Source organism: Chiloscyllium punctatum, chromosome 34, assembly GCF_047496795.1.
Source record: "Chiloscyllium punctatum isolate Juve2018m chromosome 34, sChiPun1.3, whole genome shotgun sequence".
NCBI lineage: Eukaryota > Metazoa > Chordata > Chondrichthyes > Orectolobiformes > Hemiscylliidae > Chiloscyllium > Chiloscyllium punctatum.
In genome coordinates, this window is record NC_092772.1 from 59,122,675 (window position 1) to 59,146,788 (window position 24,114).

A 24,114-nucleotide genomic window follows, 5' to 3' on the forward strand; every position below is an offset into this window, starting at 1 on the left:
GAGTAGGCCCACCAGGCCCTCGAGCCTGCTCCACCATTTTATATGGTGTCCTGAAGAAGGGTTGCACCCGAAATGGTCAAGTTCTCCATCTCCTGATGCTTCCTGGCTTGCTGTGTTCTTCTAGCCTCCTGCCTGTCTACATTCGATATGATTATGGCTCATAATCACCTTGGCCTCAACTCTACTTTCTTGCCTGCTCCCCACTCCGCTAACTCTTCAATGCATTGCTCATTCTAAATCTCTCTATGTTCTCTTTAATTTTACTCTAGGTCCTGGAATCCATCTGTGGTAATGAATTCCAAAGATTCATGACCCTTTCAGAGAAATAACTTCTCCTCATCTCTGTTTTAAATCTGCTCCCCTTTATCCCATCACATGAGATGCAATGAGAACTAGCCAATTCAATACCAAATTGGCTTGACAGAAGGAGACAGAGGATGGTAGTTTAGGGTTGTTTTTTGGACTGGTGTGGCACTGTAATTGAAGGACAGTATTATGGTTGCAGAAAGGACGTTTGAGGACTCGTCTACAGAGGTAGTGTGGGCTGAGATTAGAAACAGGAAAGGAGAGATTAAACTGTTGGGAGTTTTCAGTTGGCCTCCTCACACTAGAAAAAGACAACGTGATCAAGGAGAATACTGAGATACGGGCTGCTAGACTAGATGTGATTGACATTTGCAGGGAGGAGATGTTAGCAATTCTGGAAAGTGTAAAAATAGATGTTTCTTGGGCCGGATGGGATTTATCCGCAGATTCTCTGGGAAGCTGGAGGGAGATTGCCGAGAGTTTGGCTTTGATCTTTATGTCATCATTGTCTACAGGAATAGTGCAAGAAGACTGGAGGATAGCAAAGGTTATTCCCTTTTTCAAGAAGGGTAGTAGAGACAACCTTCGAAAATATAGATCTGTGAGCCTTATTTCAGTTATGGGTAAAGTGCTGGAAAGGGTTATAAGGGATAGGATTTATAATAATCTAGAGTGGAATAAGTTGATTAGGGATCATCAACATGGTTTTGTGAAGGATGGGTCGTGCCTCACAAACCTTATTGAGTTCTTTGAGGAGGTAACCAAACAGATGGATGAGGGTAAAGCGGTTGATGTTGTGTATATGGATTTCAGTCAGGCATTTGATAAGGTTGCCCATAGTAGGCTATTGAACTAAAATATGGAGGCATGGGTTTTAGGGTGATTTAGCAGTTTGGATCAGAAATTGGCTAACTGAAAGAAGACAGAAGGTAGTGGTTGATGGGAAATATTCATCCTGGAGTTCAGTTACTAGTAGGGTACCACAAGGATCTGTTCTGGGTCCACTGTTGTTTGTCATTTTTACAAATGACCTGTTTGAGGGCAGAGAAGGATGGGTTAGTAAATTTGCGGATGACACAAGGTCGGTAGAGTTGTGGATCGTGACGAAGGATGTTATTGGTTACAGAGAGACATAGATAAGCTGCAGAGCTGGGCTGAGAGAAGACAAATGGAGTTTAATGTGGAAAAGTGTGAGATCATTCACTTTGGAAGGAGTAACAGGAATGCAGAGTACTGGACTAATGGTAAGACTCTTGGTAGTGTGGATGAGCAGAGAGATCTCGGTGTTCAGGTACATAAATCCTTGAAATTTGTCACCCAAGTTGATGGAATTGTTAAGATAGCATACGGTGTGTTAGCTTTTATTGGTAGAAAAATTGAGTTTCGGAACCATGAGATCATGCTGCAGCTGTACAAAACTCTGGTGTGGCCACATTTGGAGTTTTGCGGGCAGTTCTAGTCACTGCATTATAGGAAGGATGTGGAAGTTTTAGAAAGGGTTCACAAGAGATTCACCAGGCAGTTGCCTGGTTTGGAGGCATATTTTCTTACAAGGAAAAGATGAGGGACTTGAGGCTGTTTCATTAGAGAGGTGACTTAATTGAGACATGTAAGCTAATCAGAGGTTTGGATAGGTTGGACAGTGATAACCTTTCTCATTGGATGGTGATGGCCTGCAAGAGGGGACATAGCTTTAAATTGAGGGGTGATCGATAAAGTACAGACGCCAGAGGTAGTTTCTTTAGTCAGAGAGTAGTAGGAGTGTGGAATGCACTGCCTGCAACAGTAGTAGACTTGCTAATTTTAAGGGCATTTAGATGATCATTGGATAGGCATATGGATGAGAATGGAATCATGTAGTTTAGATGGGCTTCAGATTGGTTCCACAAGTCAGTACAACACCAACGGCCAAAGGGCCTGCACTGAGCTGTAGTGTTCTATGTTCTATATTCTCTCATTTTTTTAAACTCCAGTGTACAGACATGAACTGCTCAATCTCTCTTCATAAGGCAGATCCCTCATCTCTGAAATCGATTTATTGAACCTCCCTTGAATTGCTGTTAATACAACTACGTCCCTCTCAAGTAAGGGGACCAAATCTCTGTGCAGTATTCCAGGCGTGCTTTCACTAATGCCTTTTACAGTTGCAGCAATAATTAAAGTCAGAGAGATATACAGCATGGAAACAGAGCCTTTGGTCCAATTTCTCCATTCCAACCAGATAACTTCGATTAACCTCGTCCCATTTGTCAGCATTTAGGCTCATATCTCTATAAAGCCTTCCTACTCACGTACACACCCAGATGCCTTTTAAATATTGTAATTGTAACAGCCTCCACCACTTCCTCTGGCAGCTCATTCCACATATGCACCACCCTCTGCGTCAAAAAGCAGCTCCCTTTTAATCTTCCCCGTCTCACTTTAAACTAAAGCCTAGTAGTTTTGGACTCCCCTATCCTGGTGAAGTGACCTCCTATCCATGCTCTCATGATTTTATTCATCTCTATAAGGTCACTCCTCAGCCTTCTCTACTTTGAAACTATTCCTTCAATAATAAATGCCAAAATTCCATTTGTCTTCCTTATCATCCGCTGTACCTTCATACCAGTTTCCACAATTCCTGCACAAGGGTACCCAAATTCTTCTGCATCAAAGCACTCTGAAGATTTTCTCCGTTGAGATAACAAGTTTGCTTTTTACACCTCTGACTGAATTAGTTAATTCTGCTAATCTATGTTAAACTCCATATGCCAAATTTTATCTTATTCACCTAACGTGTTCGGAACTGATCATAAATTTCTTATTGCTCATTGCAGTTTTCTTTCCCACCTATTTGACTGTGATTTGCAAATTTGGCAAGAGTACCTTTATTGCCTCATTCAAGTCATGGATGTACATGGTAAATGGTGCCTGCGGACTTTTCCCTGTGGCACACCACGTGTTGCATCTTGCCAACAACAAACAGACCTATTTATCCAAACTCTTTGCTCCTGTTGGCTGGACAATCATCTATCCAAGTGAATAAATTAGCCCTAGCCCCATGTGTACGCAAGTCTTCAGGAGGATCAAAAGATGAATAGTCTTGCCCCACTTTTGTTTCTTGTTACTTCCGCTATGACATATCATTAAGAACAAAGCGTTATTCCCCAATTCATCGCTGTGGTTGTGAGGTCACCACCATCTTCTTGAAGGTACTGAAGGATGAGCAATAAATGTTGGCCCAGCCAGTGACCCACCCATCCTGTAAACGAATTAAAAAAAGAATTTTCACCAATTAAGTTGAATCAATCAGCTAATCGGCTGGGTTCAAGTCGAAATGATGTGAGAGTGATGTAAGTTCTGAGAGTTCCTCATCCATTGTCCTTCTTTAAAAATCAGCATTGAAGTGTCCTCTTGTGGTGGAGTGGTAGTATCCCAACCCCTGGACTAGGAGGCCTGGGTTCAAGTCTCACCTACTCCAGAGGCATGTAATAATTTGACTGAACAGGCTGATTAGAAAATAGATAAAAGGATTTTTTTCGTAAATCAGAACTGAATGCATCTCAAATTGTGCATCGTATAGACATTGTGTTGAGTGGAAGACTTGCTTCACTAAACAGAGGTCCATGAGCCTATATAGAATGAACTTGTTCATGCCTGTGCCCCACGATTCCCCTCCATCTGCTATGTAACCTTATGGAGTTCCTTGTATGCGCTGTAGATGGTCCACACTGCAGCCAATGTGTACCAGTGTTGGAGGGAGTGGAGATCAGTCAAGTGAATCTACAGGTCATTCAATGGTAAATACTGATATTTCTCTCCCCAGCTGGACTGGCCCAAAACTGGAAAATCAACATTCCACCTCGGGTGACAGCGCAGGAAGGTTCCTGTGCTTGGATTCCATGTCATTACAGTTATCCTTCACATCTAGCAAGCCAAACACGAATTGGAATCTGGTACCAAGGGAAAGATTCCATAGCTTTTCATTCCAAGCATCATGAGAAAATGTTGCAACGGTTCCGCAATCGGACCTGGCTGCTTGGAGACCTGAAAGGTGGAGACTGTTCCCTGATTATAAACAACATCATACGGGAAGATGCAGGATCTTATCACTTGAGAATAGAATTTGACAATGTGAATAGTTACAGCTACTCTTCTGCAACCAACCTTCACATTTCTGGTAAGTGCTGAGTTACATTTATTCAATAATTTACACCCAGCTCTCAGTGGGAAATTACAATGACACAGTTTATTACTATCATGGCAATCACTGGGTAATAAGCATGATTGGACACTGATGAAAATCTGGGTTAGGTGTGTGTTGAATAATGTGGGAATGCCTTTGCAATTCAGCAGAAATCAGCAGGTGAATTTTGATAATGAATCTCTCTACTGCTGCAGCTGATATTTGTCTCATAGCCATTGATATCACACAGGTACGGGCGGCACAGAGGCACAGTGGTTAGCATTGCTGCCTCACAGGACCAGGGACCTGGGTTTGACTGCAACCTTGGGCGACTGTCTGTGGAGTTTGCACATTATCCCCGTTTCTGCGTGGGTTTCCTCCGGGTGCTCCGGTTTCCTCCCACAGTCCAAAAATGTGCAGGTTAGGTGAATTGGCCATGCTAAATTGCCCGTTGTGTTAGTGAAGGGGTAAATGTAGGGGCATGGGTCTGGGTGGGTTGCTTGTCGGTGTGGACTTGCTGGGCCAAAGGGCCTGTTTCCACGTTGTGAGTAATCTAATAAAAAAAAGGTATCTTCCACCTGAATGGCCGTTGACAACAGGTTTTTGGATTGTGCTTTGTCTAGTTTCTTCTCTCTGACCTTACCATCATGGGTGACACTGTCAGGAGTTCAGAACTCTGACAGTATCACTCTTGGATCAATGGAACACTCGAGCCTCTCCTCCACAGCATTCCACGGAAAGCACAGCTTATTGAAACACTGTGTGTATCATCAATTAACTGGTGATAGCTTTCAATTCAGGACAGCACTGTGGCTCAGCAGTTAGCACTGCTTCCTCACAACACCAGCGACTCGGGTTCAATACTAGCCTCGGTCGACTGTCTGTGGGGTTTGCACACTCTCTCTGACTGTGTATGTTTCCTATGGGTGCTCCAGTTTCCTCCCATAGTCCCAAGATATGTAGGCTAGGTGGATTGGCCATGCGAAATTGCCCATAGTGTCCAGAGGTGTGCAGGCTGGATTAGCCATGGGTTACGGGGATTGGTATGTGGATCTGGGTGGGATGCTCTTTGGAGATTTGGTGTGGACTCGATGGACAGGATGCCGTGCTTCCACACTGTCAGGATTCTAAGAATTCTGTCCTGAAGGAACCTCTAATACAGACTTTGATATCAATGATTAAATACATTGAATGATTAAATGTATCAATTCTATCTGGTTACTGACTGCCTCTATCTCTAATCCTGTTCAAAAGGAATTCCTTCATTATTTTAACCTCTGAGCTCATATCATGAGTGCTTGTAAAAGTGTTTTCTTTCATGGGAATTTGATTCTTTTTGAACTGATGATTCCCATTTCATTTATTTAAAATGATGCATTCTCTCTATCTTAGATTTCACCGATAAACCCATGATATTCCCTGTGGAAATTATCGCGGGGAAGCGTGTGAACCTAAGGTGCACCTTCAACACAACGTGCAATGGAACAGCTCCTGCCTTAACCTGGGACACTCCCATTGCCGTACCTGGATCAGTGTCAAACACTGTAACTCAGAATGGTGTCACTCTGACCTATACTACTGTTCTGAGCCTGATCCCATCACCCAGACACCAGGGACAAACTCTCACCTGCAGAGTGAGTTATCCAACTGTTTCATCAGAGCAGACCTTCGTTCTGACAGTGCAATGTAAGTGTCCTCTGAAAGAGCAAAGCTCGCACAGTACTAACTCTCTGGCAATACAGCAAGCCCTCAGAGCTAATCCTCTAATGCTGCAGTACTATTATCACTACTGACACTTTGACAGTACTCCCTTAGTACTAATCCTCCAACTGTGCAGTACTCCCTCATTCCTGACACTCCAACAAAGCAGCCCTCCCTCAATACTAACCCTCTGACAGTGCGGCACTCCCTCAGTACTGACCCTCTGACAGTGCGGCACTCCCTCAGTACTGACCCTCTGACAGTGCAGCACTCCCTCAACACTGACTCTCTTGAAAGTGTGACACTCCCTTATTACTGACCCTCAGACAGCATGGTATTCCCTCAGGACTGAACATCTGACAAAGTGGCACACCCTCAGTGCTGAATTGAAGCTTGTGTCTAGATGATCTGTTTTCTGATAAAGGAAGCTGCATTGATATCACTCCTTTCACATTGTCACTGCTTTTCACTGCTTCACAGTAATTGTGACTGAATTTGTTTTAATTGTTCTAGATCCACCACAGAATCTCTCAGTTGCATCCCTTAATGTGATGAAAGATTCATTAATCAATATAATTGAGGGGAATTCTGCAGTGATAATCTGCTCTGTCAAGAGCTTGCCAGCTTCCAACCTTACGTGGAGACATCTTAATGTCACAGTGAACAGAACACATTCCAACAATGAGCTGTGGTTGGAGATTCCTCACATTACGCACAGGGAGACTGGAGACTATCAGTGTGTGGCAGAGAATGAACATGGAGCAGTGGAGGGTTCCATAACCATCACGGTGGAATGTGAGTGTACAGACTTTCTAAATTCCTGTCAGAAATATATATGAAGACACAGAGACACACACCCACTTGTGAATTATCTGCCCCCTCTCATTTGTACAGTGCAGTGTCAGTGTTCACTCTGACTCTGTGTTGAAGGAGTGCAAATGTTATAGATTAGAAGGACCTGTAATAATTGAGCAGCCTCCTCTATGGAAAATTGTAGATTTATCTCTCAATACTCCATTGATCAAAGACATTTTACTGGCTGCCACATTGTTTGGCAACTACCTGAGACAGTGAAAGGCACTTCCTTTTTTCTGCAATGTTGAGTGTTTTCACTGATGAGACAGTGTAAATACAGCATGACAGCTTAAATAGACAGAAGAGTGTGGAGTCTTGATGTGCACCAGGGGAACTGTATTCCTCACTTCATCCAGCCTTGGCTCAAACATCGGAATTTCAGAGATTGAGATGGTTGCCTTTAATGTCAGGCCCACACTTGACTAAATATGGCTCAAGGATCCTGAGCAAAACTGGAATTAATAGGAACCAGCAGAAAACTTGCTATTGGTTGGATTCATACCTGGCACAGAGGAAGATGGTTATGGTTGTTGGAGATCAGTTATCTCAGCTCCAGGACATCTCTGCTGGAGTTCCTCAAGGAAGTGTCCTCAGCCCAACCATCTTCAGCTGGTTCATCAATGGCCTTCCCTCCATCATTAGGTCTGTTGCACAGATACTGAAGCAATACATATGTGAATGTAACAGAGTTTAGACAAAATCTAGGTTTAGTCTGACATTTGTCAAGTGCCATTCATGCCATACAATTACCATTTGCAGAAAGAGAGAATCTACCATTATCTCTTGACATTAATTGGTGCCAACATCACTGAAACGCCTACAATCAACATCCTTGGGGCTTACCATTGATTGGAAAGATAACTGAACCAACCGTATAAATATAGTGGCTCCAAGAGCAGGTCATAGGTTAAGAATCCTGGTGTGAGTAACTCACCTCCTGTTTTCCCAAATTCTGTCCACCATTCACAAGGCACAAGTCAGGAGTGTGATGGAATAATCCTCACTTGCCTGGATGGATGCAACTCCAGTAACACTCAAAAATCTGCCCAGGACAAAGCAGCTGCCTGACTGGCACCATATCTACAATCCCATGTTTAGAATACAGCATACAATTCTGGTGGCCCTTCTATTGGAAGGATGTTGTTAAACTTGAGAAGGTACAGAGAAGACTTATAAGGATGTTGCCAGGATTGCGGGCTTGAAATATAGGGAGAGGCTGAATGGACTGGGTTTTTTTCTCCCTGGAGCATTGGAGGCTGAGAAGTGACCTTATGGAGGCTGATAAAATCATGAGGGGCACAGATAGCCAAGGTCTTTTCCCCAAGATTTGGGAGTCCAAAACTGAAATGGCATAGTCTTAAGGTGAGAGACGAAATATTTGAGAAGGACCTAAGGGGTAACTTTTTCATGGAAAAGAAGATGCATGTACAAAACGAGTTGTCAGAGGAAATGGTGGAGGCAAGTACAATGACAGCACTTAAAAGACATGTGGATGGGTATATATATCAGAGAGCTTTCCAGGAATATGGGCCACAAGCTGGCAAATGGGATGCGTTTAGTTTGGGATGTCTGGCTGGCACAGAAGAGTTGGAGCGAAGAGTCTGTTTCCATAATATATGACTCTATGGTGCATTCACTCCCTCCACCATGAACATTCAGTAGCAGCGGTGTGTACTATTGACAAGAGGCACTGCAGAAATATGGGAAGGTTCATAGACAGCACCTTCAAAACCCATGACCACACCGTGGGCGGCACGATGGCACAGTGGTTAGCACTGCTGCCTCACAGCGCCGGAGACCCGGGTTCAATTCCCGCCTCAGGCGACTGACTGTGTGGAGTTTGCACGTTCTCCCCGTGTCTGCGTGGGTTTCCTCCGGGTGCTCCGGTTTCCTCCCACAGTCCAAAGATGTGCAGGTCAGGTGAATTGGCCATGCTAAATTGCCCGTAGTGGTATGGGTGGGTTACGCTTCGGCGGGGCGGTGTGGACTTGTTGGGCCGAAGGGCCTGTTTCCACACTGTAAGTAATCTAATAGGGGCTACATGTACATGAGAATCTCCTGCAAATTCCACTCCAAACCACTCATCATCTTGAGTTGGAAATATATTGCTTTTCCCTCAGTGTCACTGGGACACACACACACACACACACACACACACATACACACAACCCCTTCCCTCTCCAACCATCCCCCGCCTTCAACTGTGACATTCTGAGGATGTGTACCGTACTTACTTTCTTCATCTTTTGTCCACTGGGGTGAGAGTGAAATGCAGCGTGATGATTCAGACAGGTAGTGTCCACCAGAAATGTCACACAGAAACTTAGATTGCAGAAATGTTACTGCTAATGCATAATGACATTAGACAGAGAGAGAGATGAGCAGGGAGTCTTGCTGTGCGCTGGTAGCTCACAACAAATTTTTTCTTTGCTTGTAGACACACCACGGAATCTTGTGATCACTTCTATTCATGTCATTAAAGATTCATCGATTGGTGTAATTGAGGGGCATTCTGCAGTGATAATCTGCTCTGTCGAGAGCTCCCCTGCTTCCAACCTGATGTGGAGACATCTTAATGTCTCAGTGAACAGAACAAGTTCCAGCAATGAGTTGTGGTTGAAGATTCCTCACATTACATACAGGGAGACTGGAGTCTATCAGTGTGTGGCAGAGAATGAACATGGAGCAGTGGAGGGGTCCATAACCATCACTGTGGAATGTGAGTGTACAGACTTTCTAAATTCCTGTCAGAAATATATATGAAGACACAGAGACACACACCCACTTGTGAATTATCTGCCCCCTCTCATTTGTACAGTGCAGTGTCAGTGTTCACTCTGACTCTGTGTTGAAGGAGTGCAAATGTTATAGATTAGAAGGACCTGTAATAATTGAGCAGCCTCCTCTATGGAAAATTGTAGATTTATCTCTCAATACTCCATTGATCAAAGACATTTTACTGGCTGCCACATTGTTTGGCAACTACCTGAGACAGTGAAAGGCACTTCCTTTTTTCTGCAATGTTGAGTGTTTTCACTGATGAGACAGTGTAAATACAGCATGACAGCTTAAATAGACAGAAGAGTGTGGAGTCTTGATGTGCACCAGGGGAACTGTATTCCTCACTTCATCCAGCCTTGGCTCAAACATCGGAATTTCAGAGATTGAGATGGTTGCCTTTAATGTCAGGCCCACACTTGACTAAATATGGCTCAAGGATCCTGAGCAAAACTGGAATTAATAGGAACCAGCAGAAAACTTGCTATTGGTTGGATTCATACCTGGCACAGAGGAAGATGGTTATGGTTGTTGGAGATCAGTTATCTCAGCTCCAGGACATCTCTGCTGGAGTTCCTCAAGGAAGTGTCCTCAGCCCAACCATCTTCAGCTGGTTCATCAATGGCCTTCCCTCCATCATTAGGTCTGTTGCACAGATACTGAAGCAATACATATGTGAATGTAACAGAGTTTAGACAAAATCTAGGTTTAGTCTGACATTTGTCAAGTGCCATTCATGCCATACAATTACCATTTGCAGAAAGAGAGAATCTACCATTATCTCTTGACATTAATTGGTGCCAACATCACTGAAACGCCTACAATCAACATCCTTGGGGCTTACCATTGATTGGAAAGATAACTGAACCAACCGTATAAATATAGTGGCTCCAAGAGCAGGTCATAGGTTAAGAATCCTGGTGTGAGTAACTCACCTCCTGTTTTCCCAAATTCTGTCCACCATTCACAAGGCACAAGTCAGGAGTGTGATGGAATAATCCTCACTTGCCTGGATGGATGCAACTCCAGTAACACTCAAAAATCTGCCCAGGACAAAGCAGCTGCCTGACTGGCACCATATCTACAATCCCATGTTTAGAATACAGCATACAATTCTGGTGGCCCTTCTATTGGAAGGATGTTGTTAAACTTGAGAAGGTACAGAGAAGACTTATAAGGATGTTGCCAGGATTGCGGACTTGAAATATAGGGAGAGGCTGAATGGACTGGGTTTTTTTCTCCCTGGAGCATTGGAGGCTGAGAAGTGACCTTATGGAGGCTGATAAAATCATGAGGGGCACAGATAGCCAAGGTCTTTTCCCCAAGATTTGGGAGTCCAAAACTGAAATGGCATAGTCTTAAGGTGAGAGACGAAATATTTGAGAAGGACCTAAGGGGTAACTTTTTCATGGAAAAGAAGATGCATGTACAAAACGAGTTGTCAGAGGAAATGGTGGAGGCAAGTACAATGACAGCACTTAAAAGACATGTGGATGGGTATATATATCGGAGGGCTTTCCAGGAATATGGGCCACAAGCTGGCAAATGGGATGCGTTTAGTTTGGGATGTCTGGCTGGCACAGAAGAGTTGGAGCGAAGAGTCTGTTTCCATAATATATGACTCTATGGTGCATTCACTCCCTCCACCATGAACATTCAGTAGCAGCGGTGTGTACTATTGACAAGAGGCACTGCAGAAATATGGGAAGGTTCATAGACAGCACCTTCAAAACCCATGACCACACCGTGGGCGGCACGATGGCACAGTGGTTAGCACTGCTGCCTCACAGCGCCGGAGACCCGGGTTCAATTCCCGCCTCAGGCGACTGACTGTGTGGAGTTTGCACGTTCTCCCCGTGTCTGCGTGGGTTTCCTCCGGTGCTCCGGTTTCCTCCCACAGTCCAAAGATGTGCAGGTCAGGTGAATTGGCCATGCTAAATTGCCCGTAGTGTTAGGTAAGGGGTAGATGTAGGGGTATGGGTGGGTTACGCTTCGGCGGGGCGGTGTGGACTTGTTGGGCCGAAGGGCCTGTTTCCACACTGTAAGTAATCTAATAGGGGCTACATGTACAAGAGAATCTCCTGCAAATTCCACTCCAAACCGCTCATCATCTTGAGTTGGAAATATATTGCTTTTCCCTCAGTGTCACTGGGACACACACACACACACACACACACATACACACAACCCCTTCCCTCTCCAACCATCCCCCGCCTTCAACTGTGACATTCTGAGGATGTGTACCGTACTTACTTTCTTCATCTTTTGTCCACTGGGGTGAGAGTGAAATGCAGCGTGATGATTCAGACAGGTAGTGTCCACCAGAAATGTCACACAGAAACTTAGATTGCAGAAATGTTACTGCTAATGCATAATGACATTAGACAGAGAGAGAGATGAGCAGGGAGTCTTGCTGTGCGCTGGTAGCTCACAACAAATTCTTTCTTTGCTTGTAGACACACCACGGAATCTTGTGATCACTTCTATTCATGTCATTAAAGATTCATCGATTGGTGTAATTGAGGGGCATTCTGCAGTGATAATCTGCTCTGTCGAGAGCTCCCCTGCTTCCAACCTGATGTGGAGACATCTTAATGTCACAGTGAACAGAACAAGTTCCAGCAATGAGTTGTGGTTGAAGATTCCTCACATTACATACAGGGAGACTGGAGTCTATCAGTGTGTGGCAGAGAATGAACATGGAACAGTGGAGGACTCCATTACCATCACTGTAAAAAGTGAGTGTACTCAGACTTTATCAGCTTTTATTGGTCTACGTGATGTGTGCATTCCTGATAGCACTGACATTTCTTGACCATCCCTAATTGCTCTTTGAGAACCTAGCCGCTAGCTACCTTCCAGACATGACTGTGGTTCAGAGGGTTGGGGTTATACTGTATTGTTTGGAAACAAGATCCAAGATTTTGACTCAGCAACACTGAAGGAATTGTGATATAGTTCCAAGAAAGGATAATGTGGAAACATGGAGAATAAGATGAGTAATAGGCAATTCAGCCCATCAAATCTGCTTTGCTGTTCAACATATTTTTGGTTGACCCTCTATCTCATACTCCCATTCCCATCATACACAATGACACCTTTAGCCTTTGGAAATCTACTTTTTTCTGAAACATATTCAGTGGCTTGGATTCATAGCCTTCTGTGGCAGACAATTGCTGTAGGTTCACCTCTGATCAAAGAAATCTCTTCATGCTTCAGTCCAAAATAGCCACAATTTGAATCCGTGACCCCTTGTTCTGGATTCCTGATGAAAGGAAATATCATCCCTGCATCCAGTCTATCTAGACCTGCCAGATTTGTACATATGTCATCGAGATTCCCTCTCATTCTTCGAAAAACCCAAACAACAAACCTGCCATCCCAGAAATCCAGTCTGGTGAACCTTCTCTATAGGTATATCTTTTCTGAGGTAGGGGGACCAAAACTGTGCACAATATTCCAGGTCTGGCCTCACAAAAGCCCTGTGCAGCTGCAATAAGACTTCTTTGCTCTGTTTTCAAATCTTCTTGCACTGTATGCCACCGTACCACTTCCTTTCTTCATTGCTTGCTGCACCTGCATGCTTGCTTTCAGTGCCCAGTGCACAAGGATACCCATGTCTCTTTTTATATTAACCTTTCCATCTGTTTAAATAATACTCTGCCATTCTGTTTTTCTGATTGCAGTTGACAACTTCACCAGTATTCACATTCTACTGCATCTGTCATACATTCATTCACACACTCAATTTGTCTAAATCATCTTGAAAGCTCGTTGCATCCTCCTCACCACCTCATAACCCCAACTAGTTACTGTTGATGGATTGTGTTGTGGAAATATTGCATTTAATTCCCTCATCCAAATCATTGCTGATATGTAGTGAATAGCGAGGACCCAAGCGCTGCTCCCTATGATATCCTATTTGTCACTGCCTTTCTTCTGAAAATGACTGATTTATTCCTAATCTCTACTTCCTGTCTGCTAACCAGTTCTCAATCCATATTACCGCCAGTCCAACATACTTTGATTCTTACACCCTAGCCTCTTGTTTGGAACTTTATCAAAAGTTTTCTAAAAATCCAAATTCAAATTCATTGATTCTCTCTCATTATTCTCCTAGTTAGCTCCTTAAAAACTGCAACAGGTTTCCTATTCATATATATGTTGAGTTTGTGTAACCCTGTTGCTATTTTCTAAATTTCCTGTTGTCAGTTTGACACAGAGTCGTTCAGAAATCCAGCACAGAAACAGACCCTTCGGTCCAACTCATCCATGCCGACTAGACATCCTAAATAAATCTAGTTGCATTTGCCAGCATTCGGCCCATATCCTCTAAACCCTCTCTATTCATATAACCAGCCAGATGCCTTTTAAATGTTGTAATTGTACAAACCTCTACCACTTCTTTCAGCAGCTCACTCCATACACGCACCACCCTCTGCGTGAAAAGTTTGCCCCTTCAATTCCTTTTAAATCCTCCCCCTCACCTTAAATCTAAGCCCTCTAGTTTTGGACTTTCCCAATCTGGGGAAAAGACCTTGTCAATTTACCCTATCCATGCCCTTCATGATTTTATAAACCTCTACAAGGTCATCCCTCAGCCTCTGATGCTCCAGGGAAAATAGCCCCAGTCTATTCAGCCTCTCCCTGTAGTTCAAACCCTTCAACCCTGGCAACATTCTTGCTAATCTTTGATGAACCCTTTCAAGTTTCACAACATCCTTGCGACAGGAGGGAGAGCAGAATTGCAAGCACTATTGTAAAAGTGGCCTAACCAATGTCCTGTATAGCCACAACATGATCTCCTAATTATCTACTTGCAACTCCACTTTCAAGGAACTATGAACCTGCACTTCAAGGTCTCTTTGTTCAGCAACACTCCCCAGGACATTATCCTTAAGTATATAAATCTTGCCCTGATTTGCCTTTCCAAAATGTGGCACCTCGCACTTATCTAGATTAAACTCCATCTGCCATGCCATGGCCCGTTGGCCTATCTGATCAAGATCAATATCCAGTTGTAACCTTCTTCGTTGTCCAGTGCACCTCCAATTTTGGTGTCAATGCAAACCATAGCTCCACATGCACATCCAAATTATTTATGTAAATGACTAAAAAACAGTGGAGCCAGCACTGATCTTTGTGGCACACCACTGGTCACAGGCCTCCAGTCTGAAAAGCAACCCTCCATCACCACCCTTTTCCTTCTACCTTTGAGCCAGTTCTGTATGTATGTAAATGTCTCCAGCATTTCCCCTATTACTGATGTTAGGCTAACCAGTCTGTGACTCCCTACTTTGTTCAGCAGCAGGGTTACATTTGACAATTTCCAATCTCCTATTTCTCCTCCACCATTTCTATGATCACATCTTTAGTGTCTTGGCTGTAGATTATCAGGCCCTAGGCATTGATCAGCTTTCAGTCCCATTAATCTCACTGGAGTTTTTTTAAACTAATGCCAACCTTCGATTCCTACTTCCGAAAACATCTTGTGTGACTTAAGGAGAACTTGTGTTTCCATGCAGCATTCTTCCAAGTGACCATGGTTATAGGTTTGACCAGTGCTGGCGAAGGAACATTGATGAGATGCATATTGAATTTTGTAATGTGCATGGCCCTCACCTGTGCATATGTGGTTGAGAAAATGAACGTCAGTTAGGGTGAAAGTGGTGCCAACCAAACAGCTGCTTTGTCCTGAATGGTGTTGAGCTTCTTGGTGTTTGAGCTGCACCCAGCCAGGGCAAGTGGAGAGGATTCCATCACACTCCTGACTTGTGCCTCATGAATAATGGACACATTTTGAGGAGACAGCAGGTGAGGTCCTCACCGCAGCATTCCTAGCCTTTGATCTGCTCTTGTCGCCACACAATTAACAATTGCCAGACTGTTCTCAGGGCTCACAGCTGTTAATGTGCCCAGTGTCTTTAGCCATTTCTTCACATCGTGTGGAGTGAATCGAATTTGCTGAAGACTGGAATCTGTGATGCTTGGAACCTCTGGAGGTGGCCAAGATGGATCTTCCACATGCCTTGTCTTTTGCACAGAATAACTGGGCTCTCCCATCGCTGAGGATGGGATATTTCTGCAGTCCCGTCCTCCAATTATTGTTTGATTTACCTCCAACTTTCATGGCTGGATGTGGCAGCACTGCAGAGCTTCATTCTGTTCCATTGGTTGTGGGATTGCTTAACTCGGACTATCGCTTCTGTTCTTCTGCATACAGACCTTTGTATCATCTCATCAGTTTGCCAACTCCATGAAAACAATTCTTTCTGATTGTTTTGTAGTATGTAAATATTATATTCATAAACATTCCTTGTATAGATCTTACACGTATGGACAAATATCGCTTCACCAGGTTAGCATGAGGAGACCTACTTCTGAACGCAATATCCAAAAATAGTATTGGAGCCATTCATAGAATCATGCAGAGCCATTACACTGGAGGGGGTGCAAAGGCAATTCACCAGGATGTCGCCTGGTATGGAGCATTTCAGTGATGAAGCATTTCAGTGATGAAGAGAGGCTGTCTAAGCTTGGGTTGTTTTCTTTAGAACAAGGAAGGTTGAGGGGGAAACCTGATCAAGGTAATATTTAAGAGGGGTATGGATAGGATGTATAGAAAGCAGCTGTTCCTCTTAGTTGAAGGGTCAATATCAAGGGGCTATCGTTTTGAAGTTGAAAGGCAAAACATACTTGGATGAACTCATGCATTCAAGGGAATAGGCCTCGTGCAGTAAAGTGGAGCAAATGCGGGTAGTGGTATAAACATGATTGACCAAAGGTCCTCTACTGTATGATTCCATGAGTCTCTGAGTACAAAAAAGGCTCTTCAGCCGATCAAGTCTGTACCACTAAAACTATGCAAAATCTAAATTCATTGGCTGTTTTTCCAGGTCAACATTTTAGTGCTTGGAAGGAAGGATTGCTTGGAGCTGGAATCATTTTGATTGTCGGACTGAGTGGGTTCTTCATCTTCAAGTGTGTGAGAAAGTAAGTGCCAAAGGTTCATTTGCTGCCTTTGAGCTCACAGCAGCTCCTCAGCACCTTTCACATTTCAAAAATACTGACAAGATACTGAAGGGCTTTGATGTTCAGTCACTGTTTCAAACAGTATTATCTGGCTTTAAAATGTGTTTTGATCTCCTCAGGTTGTGAAAGGAGCCATCTAACTGTAGACCGGGAATACTGGAGAAACTCAGCAAGTCTGGCTGCAGCTGTGGAGAGGGAAACAGAGTTAATCTTTACAGTCCAATACGACTCTTCTTTGACAGTCATTCATAGATTGTCCCAACTACTGACCTGAAGGAGATGAAGAGCCATATTGAACTCCAAACGTTAACTCTGTTTCTCTATCCACAGACTCTCCCAGACCTGCTGAGATTTTCCAGTATTTGCTGTTTTCATTTCAGATCTCCAGCATCAGCAGCATTTTGCTTTTATATAAATGCAAACCTCTCTGTCATCAGTGGATGCATCCCTTTCCATTTTCGTCTTCTCATTTCCCCTCTCCTTTATCTACTGATCCTCTCTATCTCATTCTCTTTTTCATTGTCTTGCACATTGTTCAGTTTCTCACTGTTTGAAAGAGCGTGGAGTAACATCTAGTCCTGCAGAAGTTCCCTCTTTGTCCTCTGGAGGGAGCAGTGAAGTAAATCTCAATGTCAATAATTGCCCGCCCAACCCTGCAATATGGTTAGGAAACAGGACACAAAGAGTTAATGATTTACTAGCAATGAAAGATGAAGGTCCTGCATTTCAGAAAAAGTACCTTCATACTCTTCCCTACTCCCTGATCTGACCCATAGTGACTATTTCTAATTAAATACACAGAGTGAAAAGCACAGAAAGAAGCCGAACAGACACCTCAAGGGAGCAGTCTGACAAGTCCAGGGTAAGTAAAGTATTTGTCGGAATTCAATTCCTCGACCAACATTTTCCTGTATTGATGTTGATGACTTTATAAAGCAGACTCCAATGACTGATACCTTTGAAATAATTTTGCTTAGTGTTAAGATCTGGGTAGAAGGCTCAATCTGCAGTATAGAACATCTTTTAATCAAATTCTGAGGGTAGGCTGCACAAGTTAAGCAAAACTTGAGGTTCCTCGAGACTAGAACATTAAAGGCTGAACAAAATGGTTAAGATAATAAAAGGATTGTTTTGTAGTACAGAAGTTTATTGTTGCTAAAAGGAGATAGGGCAAAACTACCTAGCATGATAACAGCTCGCCGATCATCTGTGCATTGTGAACATTCATCAAAGGACCACTGCCTTGTGCGGTGCCCAGTCTAATTCAGAATACTCTGGAAGGGGAAGCTGGTGCAAAGAGCAGTATGAACAATATGAGAAGCTCGCTTTCTCACACTGCTACTCTGCTGAAAACCCACGAGTGGTTTGCCCCACTAACAAGATCAGGAGTCAAACTGAAAAGATGTTTTGCCTACCACACTGTACAGCAGGTTAGTGATGCAGAGTGATGCTAATAGTGAAGCCTCAATTCCTGCACCAGCTGAGCTTACCATCATGGTACGACCTTTGCAACCTTGACCCTGGCCTGAGCTGTGACCAACCCTCAGGTCAAACTCATTGTGAGTCATCTCTCTCTGTCTGTCTGTCTGTCTCTCTCTCTCTCTCTCTGAGAGATTGGGACTATGGTCACTTTACCTTTTTACAGCAATGTAATGTATGCATTTTGACACCAGGTATGCAGGCTGTACAGCCCAACAAATGGCAGTCTGATGCAAACGCATCCTATTTGGGGTGGTTGAAGGTGTATAACCTGCGAGCCTCAGGAAAATATCTCCAACATTAAATTTGGTCGATCAGGGCAGTCAGGATTGTGAAATATGGGTAAGAGGTAGAACTGGGCAGTGCGGGGTTCCAAGACAATGACATTGATGGCTGTGCATGGGCAATCCTCTGAGGTGATGAGGTTGTGGATGGTCTGGGAGATGATAGTTTTGTGATGGGAAGTGAGGTCATGTTCGAGAGGGCAGTAGGAGAAGGTGTCTGTCAGTTGGCGCCTGGCTTCAGCAGTGTGCCAAAGTATCACTGCATCCCCCTTGTCCGCTGCTTTGATGCTGAGGTTGGGGTTAGAGCAGAGGGAGTGGAGGGCTGCACATTGTAAGGGGTAGAGGTTGGAGTGGGTGAGGTGGTGGACAGGTTGAGGTGGTCAGTATCATGGTGGCAGTTGAGTTGAACAGATCGAGGGTGCAGCACGGGGTGTCCAAATGGATGGAGTATGTTGGAGGTAGGCGAAGGGGTCCTCAGAGGGCAGCTGGGAGTCCTGATGACAAAAGGAATCAGGGAGATGAACGAAAAATTTGATATTGCAACGTGTGAAATTCATTGATCTTGAGTGTAGTGGGATGAAGGTGAGACCTTTACTGAGGACTGATCGATCATCCTCACTGAGGGGGAGGTCTGTGGAGGAGGTAAAAACACAGCAAGGTTGGGACCTAGGACCTAGTGTAGATCTGGAGTTGGGAGTGGGGCAGAGACTGTCTCTGGAGTGGATGTGGTCATGGTGTCATCAGTAATATCACCAAAGGAAGTGATGCACACCGTGGGGGTCAGGGGACAGAAGCGGTGCATTCGGTGCCACCCTCAGAGGCGGAGGTGATGTGCCAGCAAGTCTTCATGGTGGTTTCGGCAGTGATGGATCTTGCAGCGGTCGCGGAGGCAGTGGTACTGGCGAAGATCACAGAGGCAGTATAGTTGGTGGTGGCTGCGGTCTGTAGGGCAGTGGAGGTAGGAAGTGGCATCATCATTTGCCGTGTTGGTGGTGGCTGTAGCTGCCACATGGCTAATGGTGTCCAAGTGGTTCCGGAGGCTGGGAGAGGGTTCTAGAATGATCGAGGAATCCCGAGTTTGGAGGTAAGTATGTGAAGGTTTGGTGTACTTAAGTTCTGTGATGTCCAATAAGCTGGAGAAAAAGTGTTTGTTAAATGTGTGGATTCTTCTCAGGATGAAGAACAGCAGAGGTCCTTTGCAGGTCTGGAAGAGTGTGGCCTCGAGCTGGGGCAAGGCTGACTGCAGGGAGGGTAGGTGTCGACGCATGGTTGTGAGCGTGGGGCAGAGGATCCGGTGGGATAACCCTTTCTGGAGGCTTTGGATTTGCTGTAGGTAGGAGTTGTCCTGGTCCAAGCCAATGACAGTCCAAAGAATCGGCACTGACATCTCCTGCTTATAAATTTGTGCCCCACTGTCCATGGCTGTTTCTTGAACCCTCGTCCTGATGAGTGTCGATCTAAATCTCTGATTTTATATCTCCTGTTAGGAATGGTTCACAGATTTGGTAGAGTTAGAGAGAGAGAGAATTACTTCTGACCGAATGATATTGGGGCTGGGGGCAGTGATAGGTGAGGGGGAGGGAAGGGGGCAGAAGGTTGCATTTCATAACAAGGGAGACAGGGACAGCAAATCCTCAAAATTATAGCCAAGCTGCTCAGGATTGACGTCGGGAAACATTTCTTCAAAAGTTGGATAATCTGGAACTTGCTCCAACAATAATCAGAGCAGATCCAGATGCTGTTCATCCTCCCTGTGCCCGTTCTGTTTCCAATCCAGGAGAGAAAGAAGATGAAACAAGAAAATGAAGCTAAATATGGTGTCAGTGCATGCCAATGTCCTACTTATGAAAGCTGTGAGCGTGATTGGGCTTTGAGAAGTCACAAGGTGAGCAACATACCACCAAATGCACAGGCACACCTCCTCCACTGGTTCCAATACTAACATGTCTGGTCCAGTCGTGTCTCTGCAATCACTTATACAACCAAACCCCTGAACCCAAAAACTGCACAACTCCCACCATTCAGTATCGAGAGTCAAACCTCACACTATTCAGTGCCAATAATCAAATCCCACACAGTTCAGTATCAATAATCAAACACAACTCTGTTCAGATAATTTGAGTCATAGAGTCATAGAGATGTACAGCACAGAAACAGACCCTTCAGTCCAACTCATCCACGCTGACCAGGAATCCTAAATTAATCCCATTTTCCAGCACTTGGCCCATATGCCTCTAAACTCTTTCTATTCATGTACCCATCCAGATGCCTTTTAAATGTTGTAATTGTAGCAGCCTCCACCACTTCCTCTGGTAGATCATTCCATACACGCACCACACTCAGCGTGAAAAAGTTGCCCCTTAGGTCCCTTTTACATCTTTCCCCTCTCACCCTAAACCTATGACCTCTAGTTATGGGCTGTCCCACCCCAGCAAAAAAGACTTAGTCTATTTGTCCTATCCATGATTTTATAAACATCTGTAAGATCACCCCTTAGCTCCAGGGAAAATAGCACCAGCCTTTTCAGCCTTTCCCTATTGCTCAAATCCTCCAACTTTGGCAACATCCTTGTACAATTTTCTGAACCCTTTCAAATTTCACACCATCCTTCTGATAGGAAGGAGACCAGAATTGCATGCAATATTCCAACTGTGGCCTAATCAATGTCCTGGGCAGTCGCAGCATGACCTCCCAACTACGAAACTCCGCACTCTGACCAATAAAGGAGAGCATACCAAACGCCTTCTTCACTATCATATCTACCTGCGACTCTACTTTCATGGAGCTATGAACCTGCACTCCAAAGTCTCTTTGTTCAGCAACACTCCCTAGGACCTTACTATTAATGGATCTATTGGGGGTAAAATTTCTATTCAGGTGAATAATGCGAACATTGATCCCTCTGATTATTGTTCTGTTCATTTCCATTTTTATTGCAGAGTAAAGTTGAAGAAGTAAAATCAAATCATAATGTCCATGTGCACCAAAAAGATGACCTCTACGCAAACTGCAATTTTGATGACGAGGCTGTGTATGCGAACACCTAAACTAAATAAGATTGAGAAATGTTCAGCACGGGGACAACACAGATGGAGGGAATATTTTTAAACTCCAACTTATTTTCTAAAATCCACAGGAATCATTCCCAAGAACGACTTTGAAATTTCTCAATATCATGTGCTGGCGTTTCTCGGAGGTGATGTGTCAGAGTTGAGTGATGAGGTGTCCAAGATGTTTTGGGTCTGGATTTAATTTTAAACGTCCTTTCACTACATTATCTCCAACAGCAAGGAATGTCCTTATGTCCGTTGTGATTGTCAATGTCTTTCGATCTTGATCAAACTTCTGCCAAGACTGAACAGACGTATTCAATTTTGCGCCAGTTCCCTTCCTTGCACTCATCCACTGGGTCAACGTTCCTTGAATCCTCACCTCCGCCCTAGCCCAGAACTGTCATTTCTGCCCACTTACTGTTCTATCACCTCTCATGCTCTCTCCAAGCTCACTCTGTCAATGACAACTGCCTCCTTTCCCCTCTGTCCAGTTCCCACTAAACGTTGATCACCCAACATTCCCTCCTGGCTCTCATGTTAGCCAACTGTTATGATGGTTCACTCTCTTCAGTAACTGGTCTCCTCTCTCTTTGAAGTCTCCCACCCACACCGTTCCCCTCCAAAAACAACCCTTCACTCCTTAAACCGCCTGCTTCAGATGCTCAGAAAACCCAATCTCTTTGATCAAACTCTTATCCACTAGTATTAAATCATATTCCCTTGCCCAATTCTAACCAAGACAGACTTACATTTGTGTAACACCTTGGACCACTGCAGAACTTTTCAAAAGCGCTTCAGTGAATTAAGTAGTTTTGAAGTGCTGCCATCTTTGCAATGTAGGATTGACACAGCAAGATTCCATAAAACATCATGCGATTGTGAGACATAAAGTTTGCTTTTATTGATGCTGATTGGGAAATAGATGTTGGTTGCAGGACATTGGGAAGATGAACACCTGCTCCTTTTCCAAATATATCGCCATGGGATTTTCCACATCCACTTGAGCAGCCCTCCCTCAGCACTGACCCTTTGACAATGCGGCAGTCCCTCAGCACTGACCCTCTGACAATGCGCCGATCATTCAACATTGACCCTCTGACAATGCAGCACTCCCTCAGCATTGACCCTTTGACAATTCGGCAGTTCCCTCAGCATTGACTCTCCGGCAATACAGCGCCCCCTCAGTACTGACACTCCGACAGTGCTCCTTCAGTACTGGCCCTCTGATAGTGCAGCGTACCTTCAATGCTGACCCTCTGACTGTGGTACTCCCTCAGTCCTGACCCTCTGACAGTGCAGCACTCCCTCTTTACTGACCCTTCAACAGTATGGAACTGCCTCAATACTGATCCTTTGACATTGTGGCACCCCCTCAGTTTTGACTCTCCAGCAATGCAGGACTCCCTCAGTAGTGATCCTCCGACATGTTGGCACTCCCTCAGCACTGATGGTCCAGCAGTGCATCAGTCCTTCAGTATTACCCTCAGACAGTGCAGCAATCCTTTTGTATTGACTCTCCAACAGTGCTGCACTCCCTCAGTACTGATCCTCTGAAAAGTGCAACATTCCCTCAGTACTGATGCTCGGACAGTGCAACGGTCTCTGAGTCCTGACACTTTAATAGTGCAGCATGCACTCTGTACCACATGGAAGTTTGAACTGGATTAATTTTGATGGATGATGCACTTTTTGATGTGTAATTATATTTGGATCTTTTCTAAGTGTGGGTTCCAGCTGCTGCTGCTGTATTTGAATCCATTTTCATTCTGTCGTACACTATGAAAGTTTACAGAGTTCTCTCAACAAAACCCAAAGAGAGCAGAGTCAGAGCAGAATTAGAACACGTTAGTATAATGTCCTCGCCACTTTCTAGTCCAGCAGTCTTATCATATTTCCATATGATAGTCCCGATTTTGTATTGTCAGCCTTGGTTGTACAAACAAACAGAAGATGATATTATTTGTGAAGTTGGGAGACTCTGTACAGCACAGGCTGAGGAATTGGGAGATGTGAATCACAGATCATACTGAACCACCATTGGAAAAAGGGTATTATTACAGTATGACCTGTTTACATTGACATTACCATTGCAATACTGAAGAGCAGGAGAAAGTGAGGACTGCAGTTGCTGGAGATCAGACTGGAAAAGTGTGATGCTGGAAAAACACAGCAGTTCAGGCAGCATTCAAGGAGCAGGAGAATCAACATTTTGGGCATAAGCCCTTCATCAGAGATGTTGGGGGCAGGGGGTGATGGAAGGGGGCTGAGAGATAAAGAGTAGGGGAGTGTGGGCCTGGGGAAGGTAGTTGGTAAGGCGATAGGTAGATTCAGGTGGGGGGGGGGGGTGATGGTGATAGTTCAGAGCAAAGAGTCGTGGAGATGAGTGGGAAAGATGCTGGGCAGATAGGACAATTCAAGAGGGTAGTGCCTGGGCGGAGAGTTTGATCTACGATCAGGTGGG

General features: G+C 44.4%; 1 protein-coding gene across 3 annotated transcripts in view; it reads left to right on the forward strand.

Annotated features, from left to right (window-relative positions):
* Positions 1-23,888, forward strand: part of LOC140458894 (sialic acid-binding Ig-like lectin 13) — a 32,483-nt gene extending 8,595 nt beyond the window's left edge. Inside the window, exons 3-11 of one of the 3 annotated variants that reach the window (XM_072553638.1) lie at positions 4,112-4,465; positions 5,864-6,157; positions 6,686-6,967; positions 9,465-9,746; positions 12,262-12,543; positions 16,702-16,798; positions 17,639-17,699; positions 20,378-20,485; positions 21,540-23,888. In XM_072553638.1, the coding sequence (XP_072409739.1) occupies positions 4,112-4,465; positions 5,864-6,157; positions 6,686-6,967; positions 9,465-9,746; positions 12,262-12,543; positions 16,702-16,798; positions 17,639-17,699; positions 20,378-20,485; positions 21,540-21,647 (1,868 nt within the window). In that variant the 3' untranslated portion in view covers positions 21,648-23,888. The remainder of the gene's footprint in view (positions 1-4,111; positions 4,466-5,863; positions 6,158-6,685; positions 6,968-9,464; positions 9,747-12,261; positions 12,544-16,701; positions 16,799-17,638; positions 17,700-20,377; positions 20,486-21,539) is intronic. The other 2 variants (XM_072553639.1, XM_072553640.1) reach the window with 2 other exon arrangements.
* Positions 23,889-24,114: the final 226 nt, after the last annotated feature.